The sequence below is a fragment of the Rhea pennata genome, chromosome 2 (genome assembly GCF_028389875.1).
Source record: "Rhea pennata isolate bPtePen1 chromosome 2, bPtePen1.pri, whole genome shotgun sequence".
Lineage (NCBI taxonomy): Eukaryota > Metazoa > Chordata > Aves > Rheiformes > Rheidae > Rhea > Rhea pennata.
Genome location: NC_084664.1, coordinates 74,954,904 through 74,979,092, shown reverse-complemented (window position 1 = coordinate 74,979,092; position 24,189 = coordinate 74,954,904). Strand labels below are relative to the sequence as shown.

The 24,189-nt window shown below is 38.5% G+C and overlaps 1 protein-coding gene across 4 annotated transcripts in view; it reads right to left on the bottom strand.

Annotated features, from left to right (window-relative positions):
• The window catches only part of PLEKHG4B (pleckstrin homology and RhoGEF domain containing G4B), a 62,763-nt gene extending 42,707 nt beyond the window's left edge, over positions 1-20,056 (bottom strand). For all 4 annotated transcript variants that reach the window (XM_062569769.1, XM_062569772.1, XM_062569773.1 and 1 more), the window contains exons 1-2: positions 19,754-20,056; positions 6,754-6,951 (exon numbers count right to left, since the gene is read on the bottom strand). In XM_062569769.1, the coding sequence (XP_062425753.1) occupies positions 6,754-6,951; positions 19,754-19,810 (255 nt within the window). In that variant the 5' untranslated portion in view covers positions 19,811-20,056. The remainder of the gene's footprint in view (positions 1-6,753; positions 6,952-19,753) is intronic.
• Positions 20,057-24,189: the final 4,133 nt, after the last annotated feature.

The window sequence follows — 24,189 nt, the reverse complement described above, 5'->3', positions numbered from 1 at the left end:
TTCTGTATGTTAGACAAATACTGGATCATAAATCCTTCAGCCCCTTGTAAACTGCAGCCTGAATACTGTAAATCTTCAAGACATTTCTTGAATAGGTGTGTTCCTGAGAAATTTCCAGCTCATGCAATATAGACACAGGCAAATTTCTCGCATCTGTCTTTCCCTTTATGTAACTTAGAATTTGATTGTTCTTATTGGAAGCAGTAAAAAATACTGTAGACTTTAAATGGAACAGGTTGAAGCCATAAAAATTTCAGTTAGATTCAGTTGTTTCTGGCAAGGAACATACACTAATTTATGAAAAAAAAATCACTGCAGGGATGCAGTGAATTAAGATAAAAAAAATACTCTTAGTTTAGAAAAAAAAAATCACAGGAATGTAAGGCTTTGTCTACAAACTTTAAGAACATCTCTGTTCATACTGAGGGTAGCCTGCCAATGTTCAGATCTTCAGTTAAGACTTGAACCATGGGTGCTCTCATTATTCTCAAGTGAGAAGAGCCACGTATCTGAGCAGGCAGTAGGACTACTGAACTGCAACTGCATAGTAATGAAAAGCACATGCATTTGCATTAATTTAGTTTTCAATTTCTCTAGATAAACAGCACAAACACAGTTCTCCTTTGGAGACTGGAGTGGATGTTCAACAGTTGTTTCTAATTGTCTGTTGGAGTCAACAAGCAACTAGTTCTTGTATTTATGTCTTACATTTTCTTTGTGAAAAATGGCTTCATTACTATGTTGCCAGTACTTTTCTTTATGTGACCTGTAAGTTAGTCAAAATTTTTGTTACTGTATTTCTATTTGGTCTTGGTCTGATCTAATGAGGAAAGTTAACTCTCTTCTCCAAATCCTCCTTTGACAATTAGGTATACATCAAACAGGCAAATGAAAACAAAGTTTTTCCTGTATACAAAATGGGAACATGATCATGGACTCATTACAAAAACCAGAGGACTACTGCTCTTTATAGAAGGATAAAACGGTAAAATCCACACCATACACATATATATATATATATATATTATAAATATATACACACACATACAGACACGAGTGCACCCCATTTTATCATTCTATAAAGGAATTAATTATTTATTTATTTGTTAGATACAGGGCCCAGAAAGAAGGTGAAATGGCTTGCAGTGTTGGCTATCCACTATCACCTAGAAATATCAAGCTTGTGGCTGCATCCAGATAGTGTGCTCCTGAAAAGATCGGCAATCAGACAGAGGAAGGAGAGTGAAACTTGCACAGAAGTTATGGAAAAGGACAGAGACCTCTGCTCGTATACAATTCCAAAACAGGAAGAAAAAAAAAAAAAAAAAAAAGAGAGAGAGAGAGAGAAAGAGAGAAACAAAGAGAATGAACTTTTAACTATCTATAAGGTGACAAATTCTGAAAGAGATTGATGAATCCAAATATTTGTTTTTGGTAGCTGTCAGCTAGATTCCAGCAGACATTTGTTTGTTAAATCCCAAACATATGCTTGTGCAAGCTCTGCATCCTCTTGGGAGATGTGGTTTTCACAGGCTGCCATTTGGACAGAGTTCAACAGCACCCATGTTTCCATGATAAATACATCAAGATGACAGACAGATTTAGACTAATGTCACTTGTATTTGGAGAAGTAGGTAAGTACTGCCTGAGATTGGAAATAGCTTTGAAAAAAGTCAGTGTTAAAATTAGACAACATAGGAGCATGGCTTGCTGCATATCAGCTGTTCTACCTGTGAACTTAATAACACCAGGATAACTACTGGATACTTGCATTTCATGTCGGACAAGAGGCTATGCACAAGCTGTTGAGCTGGAGTAATCTAAAAGCTGTAAACTTACATTCAGCTTCCCCTTGCAGTAATTTGATAAAATAGTGGATAGTAGAGTGCCCATGGACATCCTTATGGGATGTTGTTGTCATACTGTGCTGCAGCAAATTTATGGATTAGGTTACAGGCTACCATGAAAAATAACCATCATATCACACTAGGGTAGAGAAAACAGGCTTAGCCTTAATCCACAACTTTAAGATACCAGATCTACTTCAGGAAGATCCGATTTAGTTAAAACTGACCAAAAACACATGGTCATGCCAGAAGATACTTACAAATCAGCATCCTCATCCTTAAGGATGCAGGAATTACTTTTTCATGGTACAGATATACCTCTTATAAACAGACAGGAACATCATCTTGCTCTGAATCAAAATCAGTAAACTCCTAAAGTGAGTAAGTATCTCAAGATATTGGCTGTGGGGTCTCCAGAAGTCTGTTCCCGAAAGAAACAACGTCACTTCTCCTTCACTGAAATCAGTGATAAAAGTTTTTTGTGATCTATCATCACTGTGATAGTCATACAGTACATCTTCAAATGCAAAGATTCCTCCTTTAATGTCAGTCTTTCTGAACAGCTTCTGCCAGCTTTCATCTTTGCTTAAAAATATATGCAGTAATTACAACTTTAGAGATAAAAAATTAAACAACACTGAGAAGTAGCAGAAAACAGTTATGCTAAGAAATAGAAATCAGTAAAAATACCTCCTGGGTATCAGAAACGCCAGGTGAAAAAAGAATATCAGACATTCTCAGAAAAAAAAATGAGATGGTAAAATACATTGCAAGATGTAAGAATTTCATTGAAACTCCTGATAACATTTATCACCATTCAAGACAGAAGGTAGCTTTTAGCTATGGTGACACCAGGACAAAAGTACTTTTCTATAGGTAGCAATCTATTGGCAACACAGAGGAAGTCAGCTCCATTACACCTTCAGAGTAAAAGGAACCTTTCAGAAACACACACAGGAATGAGAGCTGGCAAACACAGATGCAGGTTACATGAAATAAGAGGCAACATAGCGTTATTTAAGAAAGTGAGAAAAAGACTAGTTATAAAGATGTAAAGGGGACCAGGAAAACTATTAGGAAGATAAGAGATCACGCTTTCCAAAAACTGCCTCAAGCCTCCTTACCTTTTATCTAAAAGTAGAGAAAGCTCTGGTGAACAGACAGGCAAGAGCAGACTTGGAAAGAGCAGACTTCAGCCAGTCTCTTTTTCTCAGGCAACGTGTCCTATTGTAAAGCAGAACTGAAGGCAGGATTGACCTCTTGTCTACCACGTTAGACAGAAAATTCCTAATTAGCTCCTCCTCTTAATATGTCTAAATTGACTTGCCCCAACAAAAGATCTGACCTTTCCTGAACTTTATTAATTGTATCTAGGTTATATTAGGGGAGTAGGAGTGGGAGAGGAGCTGGCAGGCATAAAGGACAGACCAACAAGGAAGGAAAAGTCAAAATATCTTATGGCCAATGTGTTTTAATCACCACAGCTCTACTAATGGCTTTGAGGACCGGAGAGGGAAAACTCTAATGGTTCCTTGAAGATTGTCTGAAAATGGGATGGTATAGGAAGCAGACAGGTAGAATAACACCCCCAAACATACACACATTCTCTGGCTTCTATGGCATTATGCAGGATTGAGCCCCCAGAGAACACCAGGAGGGCTGCTAGGTGTCGCAAATCCCATGGACAGTCTCGTTCTCACCTCTCACACAAACATGCATACTCCATGTAGAAGCTGTTATTTCCCGCTAAGCTTCAAGAGAGTGTAGAGGAGCAAGAATAGGACTTACTTCTCCATAGAAATGCCTGAATTTAGCAAGCAGAGCAGCAGAATCAATGGGATCAAGGCAGCAGAAGAAAATACTTCCTGCTCTGCTGCATTGTCCCGTTCTCCTTCCGTGATGCCACCCCTCACAGGTTTTTTCTGAAAGTCACTGGACAGAGCCTGAAGTACTAGCTGGTAACCCTTCCCTTCTTTTCCCTCTTAAAATGGAAACAAGCCTTTTCTCCTGTAGAGCTCTGCTACTATTTTGTAATGTTCTTAAGGTCTTTGGGCAAGGAAACTTCTAAACAGAAAGTAGGTCAAAGTGAATGAATTTTAGTCATTTTCTTGAAGGCTATATTTAAACAATGTCAAATCTGTAACATTCAAGATAAAACAATATCTACTTAAGAAATAAGGAATTGAAATGTAGCAGCCAAATTTACCTTAATCCTGCCCACAGCATTATTTCCCAAGAAAAGTAACACAGATGAATGATGTTATCCACAAATGAAATTCAATTCACTGTTGGCCAAGTAACTCATAGTCATAGATCAACTAAAGGAGAAAAAGGGAGCTTACAGATTTCTGTTCACTCCTTGCACTTCAATAGCTATTACATAATAACAGAAATATGGCAGAGGTGAGAATCTTACAGTAGTAGATCCTATGAACCTACTTATCCAGGAATTTAAGTTTAGTGGTGCAGAGTTTTTCTGGAAGACCAAAGTCTTCTCATTCTACCTCAGCGATTCTTTAGCTAGCTAGTTTAGCACACAGTGGTTATCAAACTTCGGCCAGGAAACATGGATCTCTACAAATGTAGAGTTCAGATAATAGGTAATATTAGTTAGGATCATCATTTCAAGTATTTGGACCTAAGCTCGAACTTCTTGCATCTCTAATACATATGCTTGTATTCTTCAAAGGCCATATGCACCACATGCACTCATGACATTAAAGCGTACCTATAGCCTTAAGACTTAACCTTAAAGCTTTTAGTCTGGAAACACTAAAGGCCCTCATAAGTGTCAAACGTAAGTCTGTCTCCATAATAAAACTGAATGATAAAAAGAAATAAAAAAGATATACACTGAGAAGAAATTTAAGACAACCATGCACATAAACTGTCCATTAAGCTGCCCTTGACATTTTGGAGCACTTCTAGTTAACTAGCTAAGAAATTCTTAGGAAGACTGATGATTCAATTCCTCCATGGAAGGCTTCACATCCCTTCAGATGCAGTTGTACTATGCACACATGCATATACATATCCAAAATGATGAGCTTTCATTCAGCTGTCGTACAGACTCAGCAGCTTAGGGTTATTTCTGATACAAAATCAGCAATCCCAGATCTATGTCTGAATAAGTCAGCTAAATACAAGAGAAACAAGGTTAAATAAATGTTACTCTCCAGCTAGTGTCCAGATATGCTCTGTTTTTGCAAGGGTTGGCTCTACAAAATAATTGACAGAGTATAGCTGCAGCTTATGCAAGGGCTTCCTGTCTTTGACCATTTCAGGAATTTCCTCTCCAAAATCTGCTCTGCCAGTTTCCGCTCTCCCTGAGGAGATGTTCCAATCTCCTTAATATCCCTGAGGAAGTAAGGAGCCACACTTTGTTTCAACAGCTACCTGCACATTTTAAATACTAACTAAAAATAATTACTCAGAAGCATTCATGTTCCGTTGAACAGCCCAAACCATCAGACTGACTAGTTTTTACATTTCACTGTAATATTTTTTGGTTTTGATAAGCTGTATTGCCTCTTTTCTCCCTCTGAGCCTCTGAGCAGCCACTGCTCTCAGGCAAAATGCTGTTCTCAGAACCTCGCCCTGGGACAAAGGGCTTAATGAGTTGTACCAGGTGGATGAATCTTGCCCTGTAGAAGTCCTAAAGCTAGCCACATATAAATGCAGTCAAGTAAACTTAAAGTAAACCTCTCTCAGCTTGCTTTGTTCCCAGCAACTCAGGTTTGCTAATGAGAACACTATGTTAATGAAGTGTAGACAGAACAGGTAAATCACAGATAACAGCAAAAAGCAGTTTTAAATCATGTATCTAAGGTGAAGTCTCTAAATCACCATGCAATAAAGAGGAGGCCAGAAAAAGTTTCACCGGCATGCAAAAACACACTGGGGGAAGGGAAACATAAAATATTGGTCAAGACTTGTAGCTGGACTTCAGTTTAGCAACTGAAACCAAGAAGAAAAGAAAATCAGATTCTTTATAGCTTCTTTTAATCTCAAACATCAGAACTGTTGTATGGGATTGAACAACATAAAAATAAAATCAGCAGATGAGAGAAGAGGAATTAAACTTCCTACACAAAAAGCAAACCATGCTTCCTGGATGCATCATCTGCTTCTTTCTTAAACTAGCATGCTCATCTTTCCCAGCCCTCAGCATTCATGGGATCTGCAGCAGGCCCAAGAACCAGTTTCAGTAACAGAAGGAACTTCAGGCCATGTATTCCTTGAGCTAATGGAACATACCCCTTTTTGAAAGGGAATATTGTCCTCCCAGTACCAAACCCAGGCAGCTCTGGTTTATAAGTTATAGCCAATTCATGCTAAAGGCATCTCACAAACTAGAATTTTAGCTCTTGGTTTGGAAAACACAACTATAACATTTGTTTGTAAATACTGCAGTATATTTGACCTTTTAAAAAAGCATCTCGTAGGCTTGTGGATTTTTTGTAGCATTTTGATTCATTTAGTTTTTAATTACCCCAAGTTTTACATTGGCATTAATTTTGCATCAATGACTGCAGTGGGATAATTTTTTAAAAATATGTATATTTAAAATAAAACAAGTAAAAATAGAGCCACATTTTCCTGGATGTTTCCAGAGTTTTGCAGTGAACTTTTTTATTTATTTATTTTTTTTTTTTAATGTAGCTGCAAGTTTCTTCTTGTTGGAGAGGTCAATAGTTTTTAAAACTTAGTGAAAACTTCTTTTTCACTGTCCCTTTGGTAAGTTTATAATGTGGCTTGATCCCTAGACATTAAAAGCTGCATTTGCCAGACCCAAAGAGCCCTGTAGTTAAGTTATTTAATTCTATCTTTTTCAAATTCCACTTTATCTTTTTCTTCAACTCAGGAGGAAAGGAGGCCAGTGCTTTGCAAGAATAGGTATACTTACACATGTTTCTCGCTGAATGCACTGTAAGGCTCTCTTAGCAGGAACAAGGAAGTCAATCAGGCATCTGAGGCCATCTCCTTGATACAGCTTTTCCACTATGTTGAAGAGCTGCCAGAGGACAGTGGCAGCTGTGGCCTCAAAGGGTGGGTACAACGCAGAGAGCGCATTCTGAATGTAAGTGTCAAGGGATTTAGAGTCCTGTAATAAAAGTATTAAAATAATCACTGAAGAATTTTCTCAGAAAAATGAAAGACAGAAATTCTCCATTCACTTATTCCACCTTGATATACATTGCATACATCACAACTCATAAGGAATTTCTCTTGTCTAAGTTGCACAGTAACTTGTAACAGAAGTGTTCTGGCTAATTTTTATGCAACCATCTAAACTGCTATGTAATTCTGTCAAAACTGTAATGCAGCCCACTATTGCTTAAGCCATTTTCATGCAGTTGGAATTATTTATTCATAATATGAAATGCTAAAATATTAAGCTTTTGTTAAATAGCTGTTTTCCTGTATATTCTGTTGCCTCACTTGAATTTGTGTGCTGCAAAACCATTCCCCACGTTTTCACGGGATGTGCAGTAAATAGTATTCATGGATTCTGAAGAGACTTCAACAAACACTTTCCCTAAAGGAAAGCACCCCTTTGGAGAACGGTGAAAGGAAACTATAGCAAGAAAAGAGATGTGAAAGAGCATACAGGAGATGACAAAAGGAATCAGACTCTGGATGATTGCAGGGAGTGGGGAGGAACATTGGGAAGTCCCAGAGTCTCACATAAAAGACAGCAGACTAGGCCACATACAATAAGCACAGCACTGTGTTACAACACTGATGTAAGCAAATGGATGGATGATGGAGGTAAGCAAAGTTTAATCTGTTTTGCCACTCTTCTTCCTTCCTACCTCTCAGCCAAAAAGCAGAGCTTGATTAAGAAGCTTGCTATCACCTAACTTTGGCAGCTGCATTTATTTTTCAAGAGTCAAGTTTGCTGAAACAGCTGAATTTACAGAGCAGTAAGCTATCTACAGGTAACAAATCACAGTTTGTGCTTGGAGAACAGAGAGAACAAACGAGGTGGTGAAGGTCAGAGCGGAGAAACTTTCCTTTAGGAGTTCACAGACAGAGGCAGCAACGATAAAGGAAACAAAACAAAAACAAAACAAAACAAAAAAAAGCTCACTATGTAGGAACAATCCGCTACCAAAAATAAAGCAGATGGATCAAGGAAAGACTTCCCCAGCCTGAGAACTTGGAACAAATCCAGGAATCACAGAAATGCTGAGGTCACTGCTCACAAGTGCCAGACAGTGTGCTGTCTTTAGTTCTAGTGCTGTTCAGATGGGGCGCGGGAAATGTTTGTAGTTAGGGAACTGCCGTGATAAATTTTCTAGTCCTCATTTTACTCCCACGTCCTTGAAGAGCACATTTATAAACCAAAGAGACAGAGGCAGACAGAATCTGGAAGAAAACATGTTTGTGGGGAGCAGGGGTAGGGAAAGACGAGAAGACAGCAGGAGAAAAGGAGGAAGTTTAAGCAATTCAGAATGATTCTACATTAAGTTATTTCACCGACTTGGTCTGCATATCAGAGTGGGCTCCAGAGATGCAGAATCAAAGGAGCTTAGAGGTTCGAGGGAATCCAGCATCAGAACCCAGGGCTAGCATTCTCCCAGGGAACAGCCTTTGGCTAGGTTCTGACGGAGGCACATTTACTAGCCTCTTAAGTATACCTTAGAGTCATGCATCCAAACACCTTTAGTGCAAAGAATTCTATGAGCCAGGAACTTCTGCCTACACAGCCACTGTAGGGAGTGCCAGCTCTCCACCCTTCCAAAGCCTGTTAAAACCTGCTCAAAGCAGACAGGGCTGGAATAAGCCTTCTTCAGCCACAGTCATCTGCATACAATACAGGCTGAATTCTGCACGAGAGTAGCTATCTTCACTGCACAGTAGAGGGGGAAAAAAAAAACTTTACAGAATTTATTTCCAACAGCTCAAAAGCCAGATGCAAGTATTAGAGCATAGCTTGTTTATAAACCATGCAGCACTGAAGCAAGACTGAAAAATTGCCTACTACACCTTGTAGTGCAATGTCACCTTATTTGCCTAACTAGATCTACCTTCATTGTCTAATAACATAGGTCTTGGTATTACCTATCTCATGTCAGGATGCCACAAAAGCACTTGATCCAGTGATATAATGTAGCCTACCTAAATGACCGAAAGGGATATTGTAACAGACCGTGTTCCATTTCTTTGGTTTTCAGATTTTATTATGATTTGCTTTAAGTGGAGCAACTAGCTCATCTGGAGAGAGATAATCATTCCCTTCCTTTGAAGTACCAAATCCATTCAAGACGGGAAGGCTCTGCAGAGGAGGCAAGCAATGGTAAATATCTGCTCTGTCAAAGGACCCTTGTAAAATGCCCTTATTTTCTTTTCAAGTTTCCTAATTAATGTGTGATTTCAAATTATTTAGCAAAGAAATCAAACACATATATTGCTACTGTCTGTTTTGGTGAAAGCACATACAAGCATCTGCAAGTGAGGAGTATGGTTATACCAAGATGCTGAAATAAGACTCAGATTTGAGCTGGCTACGTACAACTGGATACTCACAGTTATCTGAATAGTTAGAATGCAAATCTCATTACCTTTCATGCAGGAAAGACATTAAAGATTAAGTAAGTGACACTATACTGCTCCTACATCAGACTTTCACAGTATCCCTCCTTAATAAAAATCAATTCCACGCAAAAATATTAACCCAGTGCAGACTGCATTATACTGTGTAAGTGGAATTTGGGTATTCAAGTTCTCACACCTTTGCAATACAGTGCAGTTGAGTAAAAAGAGCCTGATATCACAGACATCTTCCCACACAAGGAAAGAACTAAAGAGCAGCCCGTGACTAGATGCCAAGAACCTGGACAGACACAACAAGATGTTTGCTTCCAACCTGCTCTTCTTTCACATGAAGCTGGTGGTAACAGCTCTGCTAATGCAAAGGACAGAAGCCAGATGGACCACCTGAACAAGTACGTGTAGTTCATAAACAACATAGCAAAGCATACAGCTCTACCGGAGGTCTCTAACGCCAAACCCAGAGAAGTAAGGAATCAGAAAGAACGTGGAAAACGAGAAAGACTGCCTACCAGAAAGCAAGTTAGGAATTTTTCAAATGAAAGGCTTCTAAAGAATATATTTCTCCTTTGTAAAAATCAAGGTAGCCTGAAATGACACAGAAATGCTGTTGTATAGGAAAAAGCCAAAGCAGTCAAAAATATATAACCATTTACATCAGTTATTTTCTCAGTTGGACTGGCCATGCAAACAGCTATGCAAATTAGTTATTGAAAACATTCCTCCTGAAAGACTTGCTGTTATATCAATTTAATAGAAGCATCACTTCACACGTACATAGCCACACTAGAGCAATGACTACACAGAGAATGAAAAATGCATGTAGAACTATTTTTCAAACCATTTGAAAATGAAGTTTGTCTCAAGATACGCACTTATATCCAGAGAGGTTTGTGAATCTGTCAGAGACAGAAGATGCTTTGAATCATGAATCCCTAACAGAGTAACATCTTTAGCAAGAATTAACATCTTTTCTCACAAAGCAAAAAACCCCTTTTCACTGAGATCTCAAACAGCAATACAAATGACTGCTCTATCACACTTCCATCTCTTGGTTTGTTTAACACAGAGATCAAAAAGCAGCACTATGCTACATCTAAGCCCGTATGTGTTTACCAAAAATAATCAGATATGCAGATAAAGTGACTTAGTATGCTATGTCTAAAAGACTCGATACAATTAGTTAAAAATAAAATAGAAAGAATCTCCAAAGGAAGGAAATCAAGCACAGGAATGATTCTCTCATTTTTTAATATCATTTCCACCTCAAGTCAAGAAACAAAATATCATCAAGCAACCTCGTAGAAGTTTCTCAGAATCTCACATGACCAAATCTCAGGCCCATCAGAGTATGAACGGGCTGATCTTTCATTTCACACATCTTCATCACCAAGGTATTTTTGCCCTGGAAATAAGCAGACTATGAGTTTGATGGCAAATAGCTTCACTGAGTATATGTAACATTTGGATAGCTGTTACATAAGCTTCAGTCTTCATCTGAAGAACTGGGTAGTCTCCAGAAGGAATACTTCAGACTAAACAAAATAAAACTTTCTCTTGGCATGGACATGGTCATGGTACTCTGGCAATAAGCAAGCAAAAGTATCAGTGAATGACAATGCATGGCATTCATCTAAACTGGTACTGAAGCATGGAAAAAAACAAAAAAGAAAAAAGCACTCAAAGCTGAAGCAGAAGACAACAGCCATGGTGTATAGGATGCTCTGGACATTTAAAACAGCAGGTGAAGAACTGTGGACTGTATATATGGAATATTCAATGCAGAGTGCATTCTGCAGAGGAGAAAAACAATCCACCTAAGGCATCCAAGTTTTAAGTTCAACCTTTTCTTTCAGTTCTACATAACTCAGGTATTCTGTTTCTGCCTATGTTGCAACATACTACACTGACTTATTTTTCACTCCTTCAGAGGGCAAAGTCTTGTCAGGTTCATTTGTCTAACTGTACATGGGAAAGCAAAACAAAGAAAGAAGAAAAAAAAAAAGACTTTCATGGATTCTGTTTCTCAGGCATACACATTAAACTTGATAAAGTATGAAAGATGCCATCTACTTAGCTGCAGTTACAGAAACATGTATGTACCTATACCCTGCTGTCAGACAAATCATATCAAAAAGTACACATACTGTGAACAGAGCTCACATTGAATATACAACCCACTATCTCAGTATCAGATTAAAATGTTCCCATTTTACGGGGCACAGATTTATTAAGGTAATTTAAGAACAATAATCAGGACAACAATTAGCTATGATCAGGACAACAATTTGTCAGCAAGGAATTTTGTCAGTGTGCCATTTAAAGCCTCTCTGCTCCTGAGCAACTTTGATCTTAAAGAGATAAGAAGGTTACAGAGTGCCAAAAAGAGGAGCAAATGTGTATGCCAAGGGCTATCACGCTTTGGTAACAGGGTCCCATTGTCATGATTATATGAAAGAGATTTGTCCATATTCAGATCTGAATACCTCTCATCCCTGAGGTTCTTGAATCATCCATGCATTTCTCACATGCAAGTTCCACCTCTAGCTGCTGCATGTGGAACACCTTCTCTTCACCTGCTTTTCCCTAGTGCTCAGATTCAGAAATTGTATCTCTGTAGGCCAGAGCCCATGGAACTATTTTTTTTTCCAAATGATCTCATGATGAACATCATAATGATTAGTGTGAGCATTGTAAAATGTAATCATTCAATCTAGCACCTACTGTGCTACCATGAGAACATTTATTAAGCAGACTTACAAGGAAGCCAGAGGTTGCATTGCACCTTGCTTTTAAAACTGGAGCCTTGGTACAACTTTAAAATTTCTTACTTGGAAGTCTCAGAAAGAATACCTGAAGCCACTCTTCCCTTGCCCTTCACAAATGCCACTAAACTTGCATCTTGTCAGTGTGCCAGGCATTCCTGCATGCATGCTAGCCTGCATTCTACCTGTCGCACAAGTGCAATGGAAGCAAAACTGACAGGCTTTACAGAGGCAAAACATGATTAGGAGGGCATTCCTGCTATGAGATAAGGACAGAAAACAAAATTCATGAGAAAGAGCAGGAAGAATGGAGGGGAAACACCTGGGATAGCAAATATGCATTTCCTCAGCGAGCACTGCTCCACCCACTGTCAGGCAGTGATGCACTCCTGAACCTTCCTCCCCTGGCAGCAGCAGGTCCTCTTTACTCTACCATCTATTCCCTTCTCAGGCCTCAGCCCCAGCAGTTCTACAACAATTCTGTAGTTTTATTCAGTTCATCTAAAGTGCTCAGCTATGAACCTATTCACCCCCCTGGCACAAATCCAAAATTTCTAAGCAATAAAGTAAGTTTATCCAGAAAACCTACAGGTTTACAGGACTTCAGATACTCCCCAGCACAATCTTACTAAAACCACTGAACCTCAGAGGCTATTTTATGTCATGAAGGCTATTTTATGTCATGAAAGCAAGCTGGCAGATTAAAGTCCCTAACAAATATAAAAGCAAGAAGGCAATGTCTAATAAAAAGGCCCAAATAACGCTACATTTGAACTAACTGACAAGACTGCTAAAAAATACCTTAAATATGCCTTTCCAAACTAAGGGGAAGATTTCATCCTGGCATATTGCCAATCAACTTAATTTTTCGATATATGATATATATAGATATAGATATATGAAGGTCAGACATATTTCTTCTTCTTTCCTCTCCCATTCTCCTGCTAAATGAACCAACGAACATGCTGGTTTGGTGACAGAACCCTCCTGGTACCAGAGCATTCCAGAAATGCTACGTTCATGCCTGGCTGGCACTCCATTAATTAATCTTTCATGAGATAAAATCTTGCTGTCATCTCCTGTATCACAGCCTCATTGAACAGTATACACAAATATTAAATTTAGTCAATTCAAATTAGTCCAAGATTAAGAAAACACAGGACCTTTTTTTAACTGAAGATGGTTACAAGTATTTTCTCCTAGGAGAAGACAAGTGGGAAAGCTAGTTGTCCGATCAACTGTCCACTGAGCTGGCTACTCCTGAAATAACACACGTACAGTCCCCAGGAGGGAATAGAGGGGTTTGTTTTCTTGGCGAGTTGTTTGCCACAGCTTCTGAGGATTTAGTTGAGACTGTGAGTAGCCGAGCTAAATGGCAAGAGTGTACACAAGCAGGCTTCCCCCACTTCCAGGGGCAGCGAGTTGTTGCATTAGCTCACCAGCACTCAGGAAATTATTATCGCTGGGTTTTAACAGGATGCAGTACTAAAGCAGTTAAGCACAGCTTCCAGTCTGAAGAAACAAAAAGAAGTATTCACATTGCACATTTCTGTTGAGTCAGGGCACAACAGCCCCAACCTGCACATCTGTACAGTTGAATTCTCTGTTTCTTAATATGTAGGGAGTATCACTCAATGCTCAACAAGCACCTTCACACAGTTGCTCTGAGAAAACAAAGATATTTAAGGCATTAATGACATGATGTCTGGGTACAGCCTAAGACTTTCAATAGGTAGAGGAGGCCTTGCCGGTGGGGCTTGAACTATCAGAAAAATGATATGCAATAGTCACAGCTGTTGTGTGTACAGCCACTGTTAAGAGGATGCAGCACCTCATAAAAGTACGTATTTTATTTTCTTATTTAACAAACTTCTACTGCTGCTACTTCAAAATTTCCTTTGTCACAGAAGGAGAAGGCAAAAGAAGGCAGGAAGGTTCATGTTCCCAATCAATTCAACAGCCAACCGCACATCTTAAGCTTGCAATCTTCTTTAATTTAGAATTGCTTAGCTCATCTAACAACCTACATAATCTATCATAACATGACCCAGCAACTCCCTTGACAGTTATAAGTCATTCATATGTGCAAGTGTTAAGGTTTTTCCATTTTGGAAGAATGGGGGGGGCTGGGAGGGAGAAAAACAGCATTGAAAAATCATTGCTTTTTATTCACTCTCCTGGAAGGGAGAGGGGGTACAAATTGCTCTAAAAGATATTCTGCCCTTTCACTTATTAACCTCACTTTTAAATAAATAAAAACAAAAAATGATTAAAAAAAACAACGGAGCTGGATAAAAACAAAAATAGTCCAAATCAACTCTGCCAGCTGCCTTACATCCTGTCACTAAGTAAAATAGCTAGTTTACCAAGTCTCATAATTGTATGCTACTTTTCAGGTTATTTTTTGTCTTACTAAGCTAATAATTACCCATTTATTTTTAACCAGCACTTCTATCCCACCAAAAGGAACCAATCAACTCAGTGAATTAAAAAGAAAACAGGAAATTGATAAAACACAGAATTTGAGCATTGTAAATTAACCACATCAGATTTATATACTTGTTTTAGGTATTGTTTGAGAGAGAAAAAAAAAATAGGGACTACGTTGTCCTCACGCAGTCTTCAGCGGTCTTTAGCTAAATTTCAAGACCTGCTAATGTTGAAGAAAACCAGAGTATTAAAATCTGCAGATCTCTCCCTTAAGATAAATCTTATTTATCATCACAAACTGCTCTGTAAAGGAGAAGTGTGTTATGGACTCCCTCAGTAAGAACTACACCTTTCTTGAAATAACAGAGATCAGTAATCAACATTTTAAACCTCAGTCCTACATGCATTTAATATTATAGGGATGTAACATATTGCAAATATAAGGTATGCTAAAAATCACTTATCAACAAAATAACGTGGCAATACTTTTGTGAGTATATGATGTACATTTTCTTCAATGTTATAGGTTTCCATATTGTGCTATGAAAAACTAAAATGAATACATGCAATAGCCAGTGTTCACAAATCAAAGTAATTGTATCTTGGGTTTCAGGAACAATATAGTATTAAAATGCAAAATTTTAAATAATCAAGATTTTTATACTGGTAATTTAATAGATGGATAGATAAATAAGATCTTGGAGATACCTATCTATTATACAGCTATATACTCAGCAATTCTTGTTTACCAACAGCTACATTTGCATCAAAATATAACCTACATTTATGTAACGGCACAAGAAAAAGTAAATTCCATTTCTGATGAGGAAAGAATACTCTTTCCTTAAAAAACTAAAAGAAAAAAAAAAGGAGACACTAACTTGGGTTTGCACAACACGGCTCCAAATAATTCATGCTATTCACTTCAACTACAATTATATTGCCCAGTTCAAACTTGTCTGTAGTTCTGGAAGCATTCTCAATTCAACTCAGTCTCCTCACATACTGGTTTTATAAATGAGTGAAGAGAAGCAATCCCTGGAAGAGTCAGCATGCTCTGATGCTGACCTAGGAATAGGTTAGTCAGTAATCACAGAGGTGTGGAGGGAACTTTGCAACTGAAGAGACCTAAACAGCTGGCCTAAGGCTCTGAGGCTTTCATTTTTTTCATAAAGTTTCTCACATGCTGCATCTTCATTTGGCTTGACCCTCCACCAAGCAGCTCACTGATTATTTTAACAATGGTGCTCGTGACCAGTTTGCCCAAGGGCCTTCCACAAGACAGACACAAAAGTCTTTGTACTCAGTGAAATCTACTTTCTTGGAAGTGCAGTGGTATCCTTCTTTTCTTCTTCACAAAGTCATTTCAGTAGGAACTAGATGTTGTCTTCTACCATATAAATCTTAATGGCCTTGCTGTAATCCACACTAGCACTAGAGGGGGACAGCTACATGCAGTATAATTACAGATAATGCTGGCTGCTCTGAGCAGGCCTGGATGACACCAAGATGTTTGCAAGCAAAATAGGTTACTGAATAAGGATTGAAAAAAAAATGTATGGAAAGTTGGCTGCAGCTTTCAGTCACCACTTCTCTGTGCAAGCTCTGAAGTCAGTGTCCTCAAGCAAGACTATACTTCAGACTGGGCTGACAACATGTAGCTCCCAGCCCGGCAGGGAACCCTACTGCCTGCTGGCAGGGAACTAGCCCCTAGCCAAAACATGGCATCATGTCTAACTTTGAAAATAAGGAACAGAACATGGGGAGAAATTGTAAATTTTCCCACTACAACCTGAACTTCACAGGAAAGATGCGTATTTTGGCACAACCTCTGAATGCCGATAATTTGAGGAGCTGCTTTTTAGAATAAGCCCCAACTTCAGGCTTAATTTTTTTAGTCTCTTGTATACAAGGCTGCACTTCACCCCTGTCTCCCCAGGAGACAGTACAGCCTGGCTGCTTCTCAACTCCCATTCCAAGGCTACCTGACTTAAGTCTTCTGTGACCAAAAGAAGCTGGGGGGGGGGAGGCTGTAACTCCTTAAAGAATTAAGGACAAGCATGTTAGTAACATGCAATTTTGAGCACCATCTCGCAGAATGTGCACTTCTGTATCCTACTTCCTTCTGGATCATACATGAATTGAAAGTAAAGAATACTAGTCCAGGGACACTGAGTGAGAGAGGATGGCAGAAGGACAGAAAGTTTTCCTAAAAATGTGAATAAAGCAAAGCAAAGGACAGAAACCATAGCTCCTCCTTGGGCACAAGTTTTTCTGTCTGACTTTTGTGCAGGAACCTGCAGAATGAGCTGTGTATAGTGAGCTAGACTGGGTAACAAGCAAGCCATGGAATAATCTGCTGCAGTGGCCAACTCCTCTCAACTAATTTAGCTGGAAAAACTCAGGTCATTCCTTGTTCCATGGATGAAGGAGAGCAGCAACAGATGGTTTTCAAAGACTCACGAGCTTCTCAGCTCCAGAGGTGGCAGTAAGTCCAAAAGCAAATGGAGAAAATATTTGCCAGGGACAAGGACAACTTTAAACCTTCCAGATTATCATTCATTTCTTGGGTTTTGTCCAAAGCAAACAGCCTGGATTTGGGCTGCTAGTGAATGTTTATGGCAACAGCTCTTGCCACTAACTCGCTAAAGAAGCTGTACTCCCACTCAGAAAAGGAGCAAGGCAGATCATTGCAGCTATGTTACGTTGTCAGGCAAAACAAGAAGTCAAGTTAAAAAAAAAAAAAGGTTATTTTGACCAGATGCTGCTTTTAAAGGAAACACCTGGAAATGGCTTTGTTCTGCAAGGTAAACAATACAAATGCTAAATACTTGCACACAACTTTCCTGATACTATTTATGTATTAACATATCCACTATTTTTGCTCTCATTTGAGATTTAAAACATATGATTTTTTAAAAGATCATTTATCTATGTTGAGAAACATTACAAGTTTGTAACTCTTAACACTCTTCACATCTAAGTGAAAAGTATTTAAAGACGTGGGTCTTGAAATACACCTTGAATGTCAAGGAATGTAAAATATTTTCTGAAGTTGTGGATCAATTCTGAAGTTAAGGACAGATCAAGGAGAATCAGCTGCTAGATTTAATTGTTTTTCTCAAGAACACAAGTTTTTTGTTTTCTTTTTTAATAACATTCAACACACAAAACATGGACCATTTTCCTCTAAGCAGACAACCTACAACAGAGACATAGCTAGGACTGGTGATATGAAATTTATTTCTAACACATCCAGCATGCTGAGCCCATGGTGTTGGATGGCCATGCGCAAATCCTGTATGAGATTCCCAAGAAACAAAGAAATATTGTAGCATGGATTGTGAACATCATCACAGCATATGACATCATTGCACACTATGTCACTGCACACAGACCACAAACGGCAACAGTTTTGGTCCCATTGAGATAAGTTTGGTCTCCAGGAGCAGCCAAAGAGACTACAAATCTCTTTTCTACCCCGCCAGGCTTGTTAAAAATTACAGATCTCAAATCAGGCTGGAGCTAGTGAGGAAACACAAAACTCTCTGCAATGCACAGTGGCAATGCATCCCTACAACAGTTATCCAATTCTACCTTCTTGGAAAAACTACTAAGATTATTAAATGGTTTTCAACAGAAACCTATAAATGGACCCTGAAATATAACTTCACATTTTGAAACACGGAACATTGGATCAAATGGTCTAAATGTAAGTTTCATGACAGCACCAGATTTTTGGCCCTGCAACTTGGAGACTCACTCAGAGAGGGAGTTTTTCTGTACTGACACCTCAGTCTAGATCACTGTTCCTCAATCTGACATAGGGAAAAATTTTAAAGCTATACACACATACTAGAAAAGCATGCATGCTTCTCACTTGGTTGGCAAAAAAGAATTGTGATAATGCTCCAGCATGACATAGGGAGATTGATAGTTAAACAAGATCTATTTTACCCTAGTCAAAAAGAAAATCATTTTTACCCTAAAACAATAACATAAAACAATAACGTTCTCCAAAAATATCCGTTGGTCCAATTAGTCTGGCTGAAGTATCAGCACACAAAAAGACCAACATAATCAGCATTATTTTTTGTACATTCCATCAACATTTGTAGTAAGTTTTTTTTTTTTTTTTTTTTTTTTTTTTTTTTTAAAGCAGAGCTTGGTACTAGATGTGGACAATCAATCAAAGAAAGGACTTCTAGAATAATACAGGAGTCTCCATACCCACTGTCTGCTCCTTCGGAAGTTACAATATCAATTGATTTTCCCAAATGCCTACCTTGAAGTGAAGAGGCCATACACAACCATACCTCCTCTCCTGAAGTATCAATGAATTTGTCCATTTCTTAAAACTTCCCTTTTAGTTGCAACATTTTTGGATGCTACAAGCACTTTCTTTTCCTTTCCAATAGTTTTCAGGCGTTATTTTGCTTGCAAATCTAATGCATAAACTTTATGGAGGAAAAAAAATATGCTTTTTTCCTCTACGTAACTGTAAATGATTCCACATACTTTTATTGAAAATTTGGTGTAAATGTAAAATATTGTTGATAAGAGATCTTCATGCACTGGAATTTCTACAAATCCAAAACTTTGTCTCAAAAACTTACTCACAACTAATACTGAACACTTAAAGGGATTTTCTCTCACTTATCAGACACTGAAAAAATGGCCCTGTTTCATTAACCCATACCTGTTCTTTAAGCCAAATAGGAAGTTCTATTTTATAAAGTCTTTCGCTATATTCCAAGGGTGCCAAATCCTGCATTTTCCACAGTGAGATGAAGCCTGTTGAATGTGCTCAATTCCAAAGCTAGTAACAATTTATAATTATGATATCAAAAAGACAAAAATCAGGATTGTACATTGTCCCTTCCTTTATAATTTCACCCCAGGGACCAAATTACTCTTAAAAATTGTGAAGTTTCACCTCTATTTATTTTGTTTATTTCTCACAGCAGGAAAGAAAACACAGATTTAAAATGCAGAATTTATTACAGTGCTACCTGAACATCTTGATTACTTGATTAGAATAATCACTAAATCATGACTGGCATTCATAAATGCAAGATTTTCTGAAGATCTGTTTACAGTCCTCCCCCCAACCAGCAACTCCCTCCTCCCTGGTTGTACTTGCATCCAACCTACCTTTATGCTCAGATAACTATCACCTCTTGCCTTTGGAGCTGGGAAGTGGGGATTCATGTTGAGGCTTCCTCTGCTCTGACTTCAGTGCAAAAAAAGATTTGGTAAAATCCATTTTGTTAAGACAACGCAAAGTACTGGCGCCCGTAGCATTCCAGCAACATCACTTGACATTGCTTCCATCGTAGGCCAGCTCTCTCTGCAGATTTTACAACCTGTAGGCGCTCTCAGGACATGTTCTCCATCGCCCGTGGACTGCCGGCTGAGCGTGAGAACGGGGAGGCCCCACAACAAGCCGCGCTGCGGCTCCCCCGGCCCGCGCACTGCTGATGCAACTTCCTCGGCCAGCCCCAAGTACAGCACCTCCGCCCCCCGCAGCCCCTCGGGAAGCAACGAGAGCTGCTCCCACCACCCGCCCAGCCTCTGAAACAGCCAAAGGGAAAAGAAAACAAAGCAGTGGTGACCAAAACGCAGACATTTGCCTGCCTGCATGAGCAGTGTCTCCAATGCTTACCTCGAAGTTTGAAAAACTTGCAAAAAATCACTAGCAACTAAATTGTAAACTTTATCCTCTAGTCATATACTCCAAAATAAGACAAGACGGTAAAGCTAAATTAACAGCTTTAGAGTGGGCTAGCAGGGCGAGAGGCCGCAGGCAGCTGATAGGAGCACTAACAGCCGGTCTCCATGGCAGTCCCTACTGCTGTTGAGAAACCTTTTGTTGTGAGCCTGCTAAATTCAGGCTGTCAACAGTTTAAACATTTTCTCTGTTACCCAAAGGCTTTACTAGTTAATGTAATGTGCACTAAGCATGCAGTATATTGCTCTAAATCATCCTCTGATGTTGTAAGCCACTTGGCTGAAATTACAAGTACTGTACTAAAAGAAAATGGGACTGTAAGCTCCTGCAAGGCGGGGGGGGGGGGGGGGGGGGGTTAGTTTGCAGACAACCTGCTCAAAGGCAATATCACAAGCAAATATTCCTAAGCAAATATGCCCCGAGTCAAATCATTACAGCATTTGTTTTCAGCTAAAATCTTAGGACATAAATTTTTCCAAGGTGTGACCTGACTATCCATCATACACTGGCATGCTAGCCATCACAACAGAATCCTAGCTTCAAAAAATACATATTTTTTCAGCATTCTCAGGATAACACGACTCATTTCAGACACGTTCATAAATTGATGGTTTCATCATTTTCATTTCCATTTCTAGTTACTTTAAGTAATTTAAGTAATTCTGAGTGGAAATTATCAGCCAGAACTGTTTCTAGAACAAAAACTTTTATTTATTTATTTATTTTAAATGGAGGATCATCTGGAAACTCCCAAACTTCTTCTTCAAGTCCTCCCTTGCATGAGGGCACAGCACAATGCTCTGCCCTTTTGGCCTTTTCCCTCTGATAAAGAGGAGATTACACAAACTGCTGCGAGGCGTCTGATCGCTCCCAGGAGATGGTGTTCTCCCCCATGCTCCCCTGCGTTGTCACAGGGCAGAAAAAATAACCTCTTAGCTCAGGACTCACACTTTAATGCTCCTGAATGAGTCACAAATTGCTGTTCTCTGACAGCCAAAAGTTATCTTTCAGGACATATCATCTCCATTAATTGTACACACAAATTGTATGTGCAAAAGGTTATTTTCAAAATGCAGTGGACAGAACACTACCGGAAAACAGAGAGCCTGAAATCATCCTTGTTCCCCTTAATAACTTCTAAAGGCAGTTAGCAATAGTTTTGTTAGATACAAGAACATGTTCGCTGGAGGGACTGTTTCAGTGGAAGCATATTTAGCTAAAATTAGTCAGAAATACTTGAAAATTGGGCATTCCTGTTATTCTTTAAAATAACCAGAAAAGACTATTATAAGGGGAAGAATAATGATCCTAAATAAAATTAATACCACTAGCAAGAAAATCCAAGTTTATCTTAACTGCTTCAAGGACACCTGGTTTACAAGGGGATTGATAAACTAAGCTTTAAACTGAAGTCCTTATTTTAGAGAATTCTGTTTCTGTTTGCAAGCAGTTCTATCCTTAGCCACATTACAAATGTTTTCCCAGGCATGCTGCTACACTTTGTCCAGCTGGGTAGTATTTGCTACTGAAACCTTTAAACATGCCATTTATATTAAACATGCCCTTACTTCAGAAATGCCCTAACCTCTTTTCACGATCCAAGAGAAATACACCAAACTGAAAATGGGACATTAATAGCTTGACCATGCAATAGGCATGTGATTTTGTCCCCTTTACAATGATGACTATTATACGGCACTGCGTGCCCCTGGAGTCAACCACTAAGCATTTCAGAGATCTAAAAGTGATTGGGGGAAAAAGTCTTAAGATAGTTTAGAATTTAACTGAGAAAGGCATTTTGCTCTTTGGGACACTCTACCACATTATATTTTAATTTTATGATTAATCTTTGACATAATACTCTTTTAAATTACAAAGCCAAGTGATTCTGTCCACTACCAAATGGAGACAAATCATAGAATAAATCTTGGTTAACAGAAAAGAGTTATCATAGAAGAGACTCGTGTATTCAAAAAAAATCAAAATTTCCATTAAAATTGCACAGAACCATTGTCCAAAGCAATAAAAGGGAGTAGAATAAACTGTTCTGTTTCAGTTTCAATGAACTGTTTCGGTTCAAAAGCTAAATAAAGCCAAGAAGACAAAGTTGTGCAGATTGCAAGGTAAGCTTTAAAGGAATATACAGGAGTCAGATAGAAAACAAAACAGAGCTGGCACAGTAACTCAAGCTTATCTGCTTTTTTGTGTCTGTTCTTGTTTTGTTCATTCAAGAACTTAGCATATTTATGCAATCCATAGAGATCACAAAAATCAGCAAAAATTGTAAGGCAGTCTTAGGTGTATTCTTTATGTTTTCTGGAGCTGAACGAGGTTACCAGAGAGCACAGCTCTCTATTAAGGCTCTTTTCAGGCTGAGCAATTAACCTTCTCTCACACAGTGCTACTACCTGAAATTTTTGGTCCATCACCTACAATAATGCTGCACTAATTCCTTCAGAGACATGTACTTTTTCCACTCATAAAACCAATTACCGTGTGACACCATTGGGGTTCAAAATCCATCATACGCATTTCCAGAAAATTATTCACCAACACCATTGGAATACAGAATGCCAACACAGTGCTGCCAACAGCCCAGATCACAACATTTTTCAGCATGCTATCATAACTTTACTTATAAAAAAGTACTGTAGCTCAAAAGTATTTAGTGGAATCCAGAGTAGGTAAGACCTAAGTCAACTTCACCTTTACTGACCCACTCCCACACCGTGATTTATATGCAATAATTGTTTAAAATTCAGATCTGCTAATGATCCCCAATAAATTAAAGGATCTGATACTGCAACAACTTGCAGCTGAAAGCAGCGTATTCCTGCATAAGTAGTCAAACAGCACAGCAGCAAATTTTGAGGAGCAGGACTGTATTTTATAGCAACAGGATTTCATCAACACTGACAATTAATTATGATTCTCCTTTAGCTTAAATGCTAGTTGAAATCACTGTCTCTTTTTAACATATAAAAAGTTGGAAAACCTACTCTTCTCATAAAGAACTTAGCCTAATGTGGAAATGCAGGGTAGCCAGATAAGTCATGATCCACTCACCAATATAAGTCCTCCTTTTAAAATGCCTACAGAAATATTTCCAGGAAGCAAGAGAAAGCAGATCTGCCTCAGATGCCTAATCTGTGCTGAGAAACATATATTGTTTACTCGTTCTTTTCTAACTGTACTAAATAGCGACCACTGCTGTGTGCAGAAATTACACCACCCTGTTTAAAACATGTTGAATTGAATGACTATTTAACCAAAAACATTAGTTGCATCAGCTTTACTCTGAAGTGACAGATTTTTTGAATTTATAAAATATTTTCTGAACTGTTTTTTCAGGTCCAACAGTACAAATGGTCAGCTTCACTGAAGAACTCTCTCAAAAGACTAATGTCCCAGTAATCTCTCTGTAAGAGTTTTTGCTTTGAATGTGTCTCCTATGGTATTAATGGTTTGAAGCAGAACTAACCTTCAGTTCACAGGTCACTTAACATATGGTGCTTTAGAATTTGGTCTAGGTACACAGCTTTGTCTTTGCGCTTACTCTTTTCACAAAGAAAAAGTTTTCACATAGAATGAAAATTCTTTGCTTCACATTTTCCAGTTTTGCTTTTAAAACATACTTGTAACTGCTCTGACAACTCAAAAAGAGTTGCCAAAAAGACAAAACATATGTATTCCTAATGAAAAGAGACTTACAGAAACAGGATATGGAATAGTGTAATGATTAAAAACTGACTTCTGAAAGAGCTTGTTTGACATATACATTTTTTTAATTCTGTATTAATTAAACCTGTATGGCTTTAACTACCCTAAAGATATTTAAGGAATGCAGAGGGTATTCCTG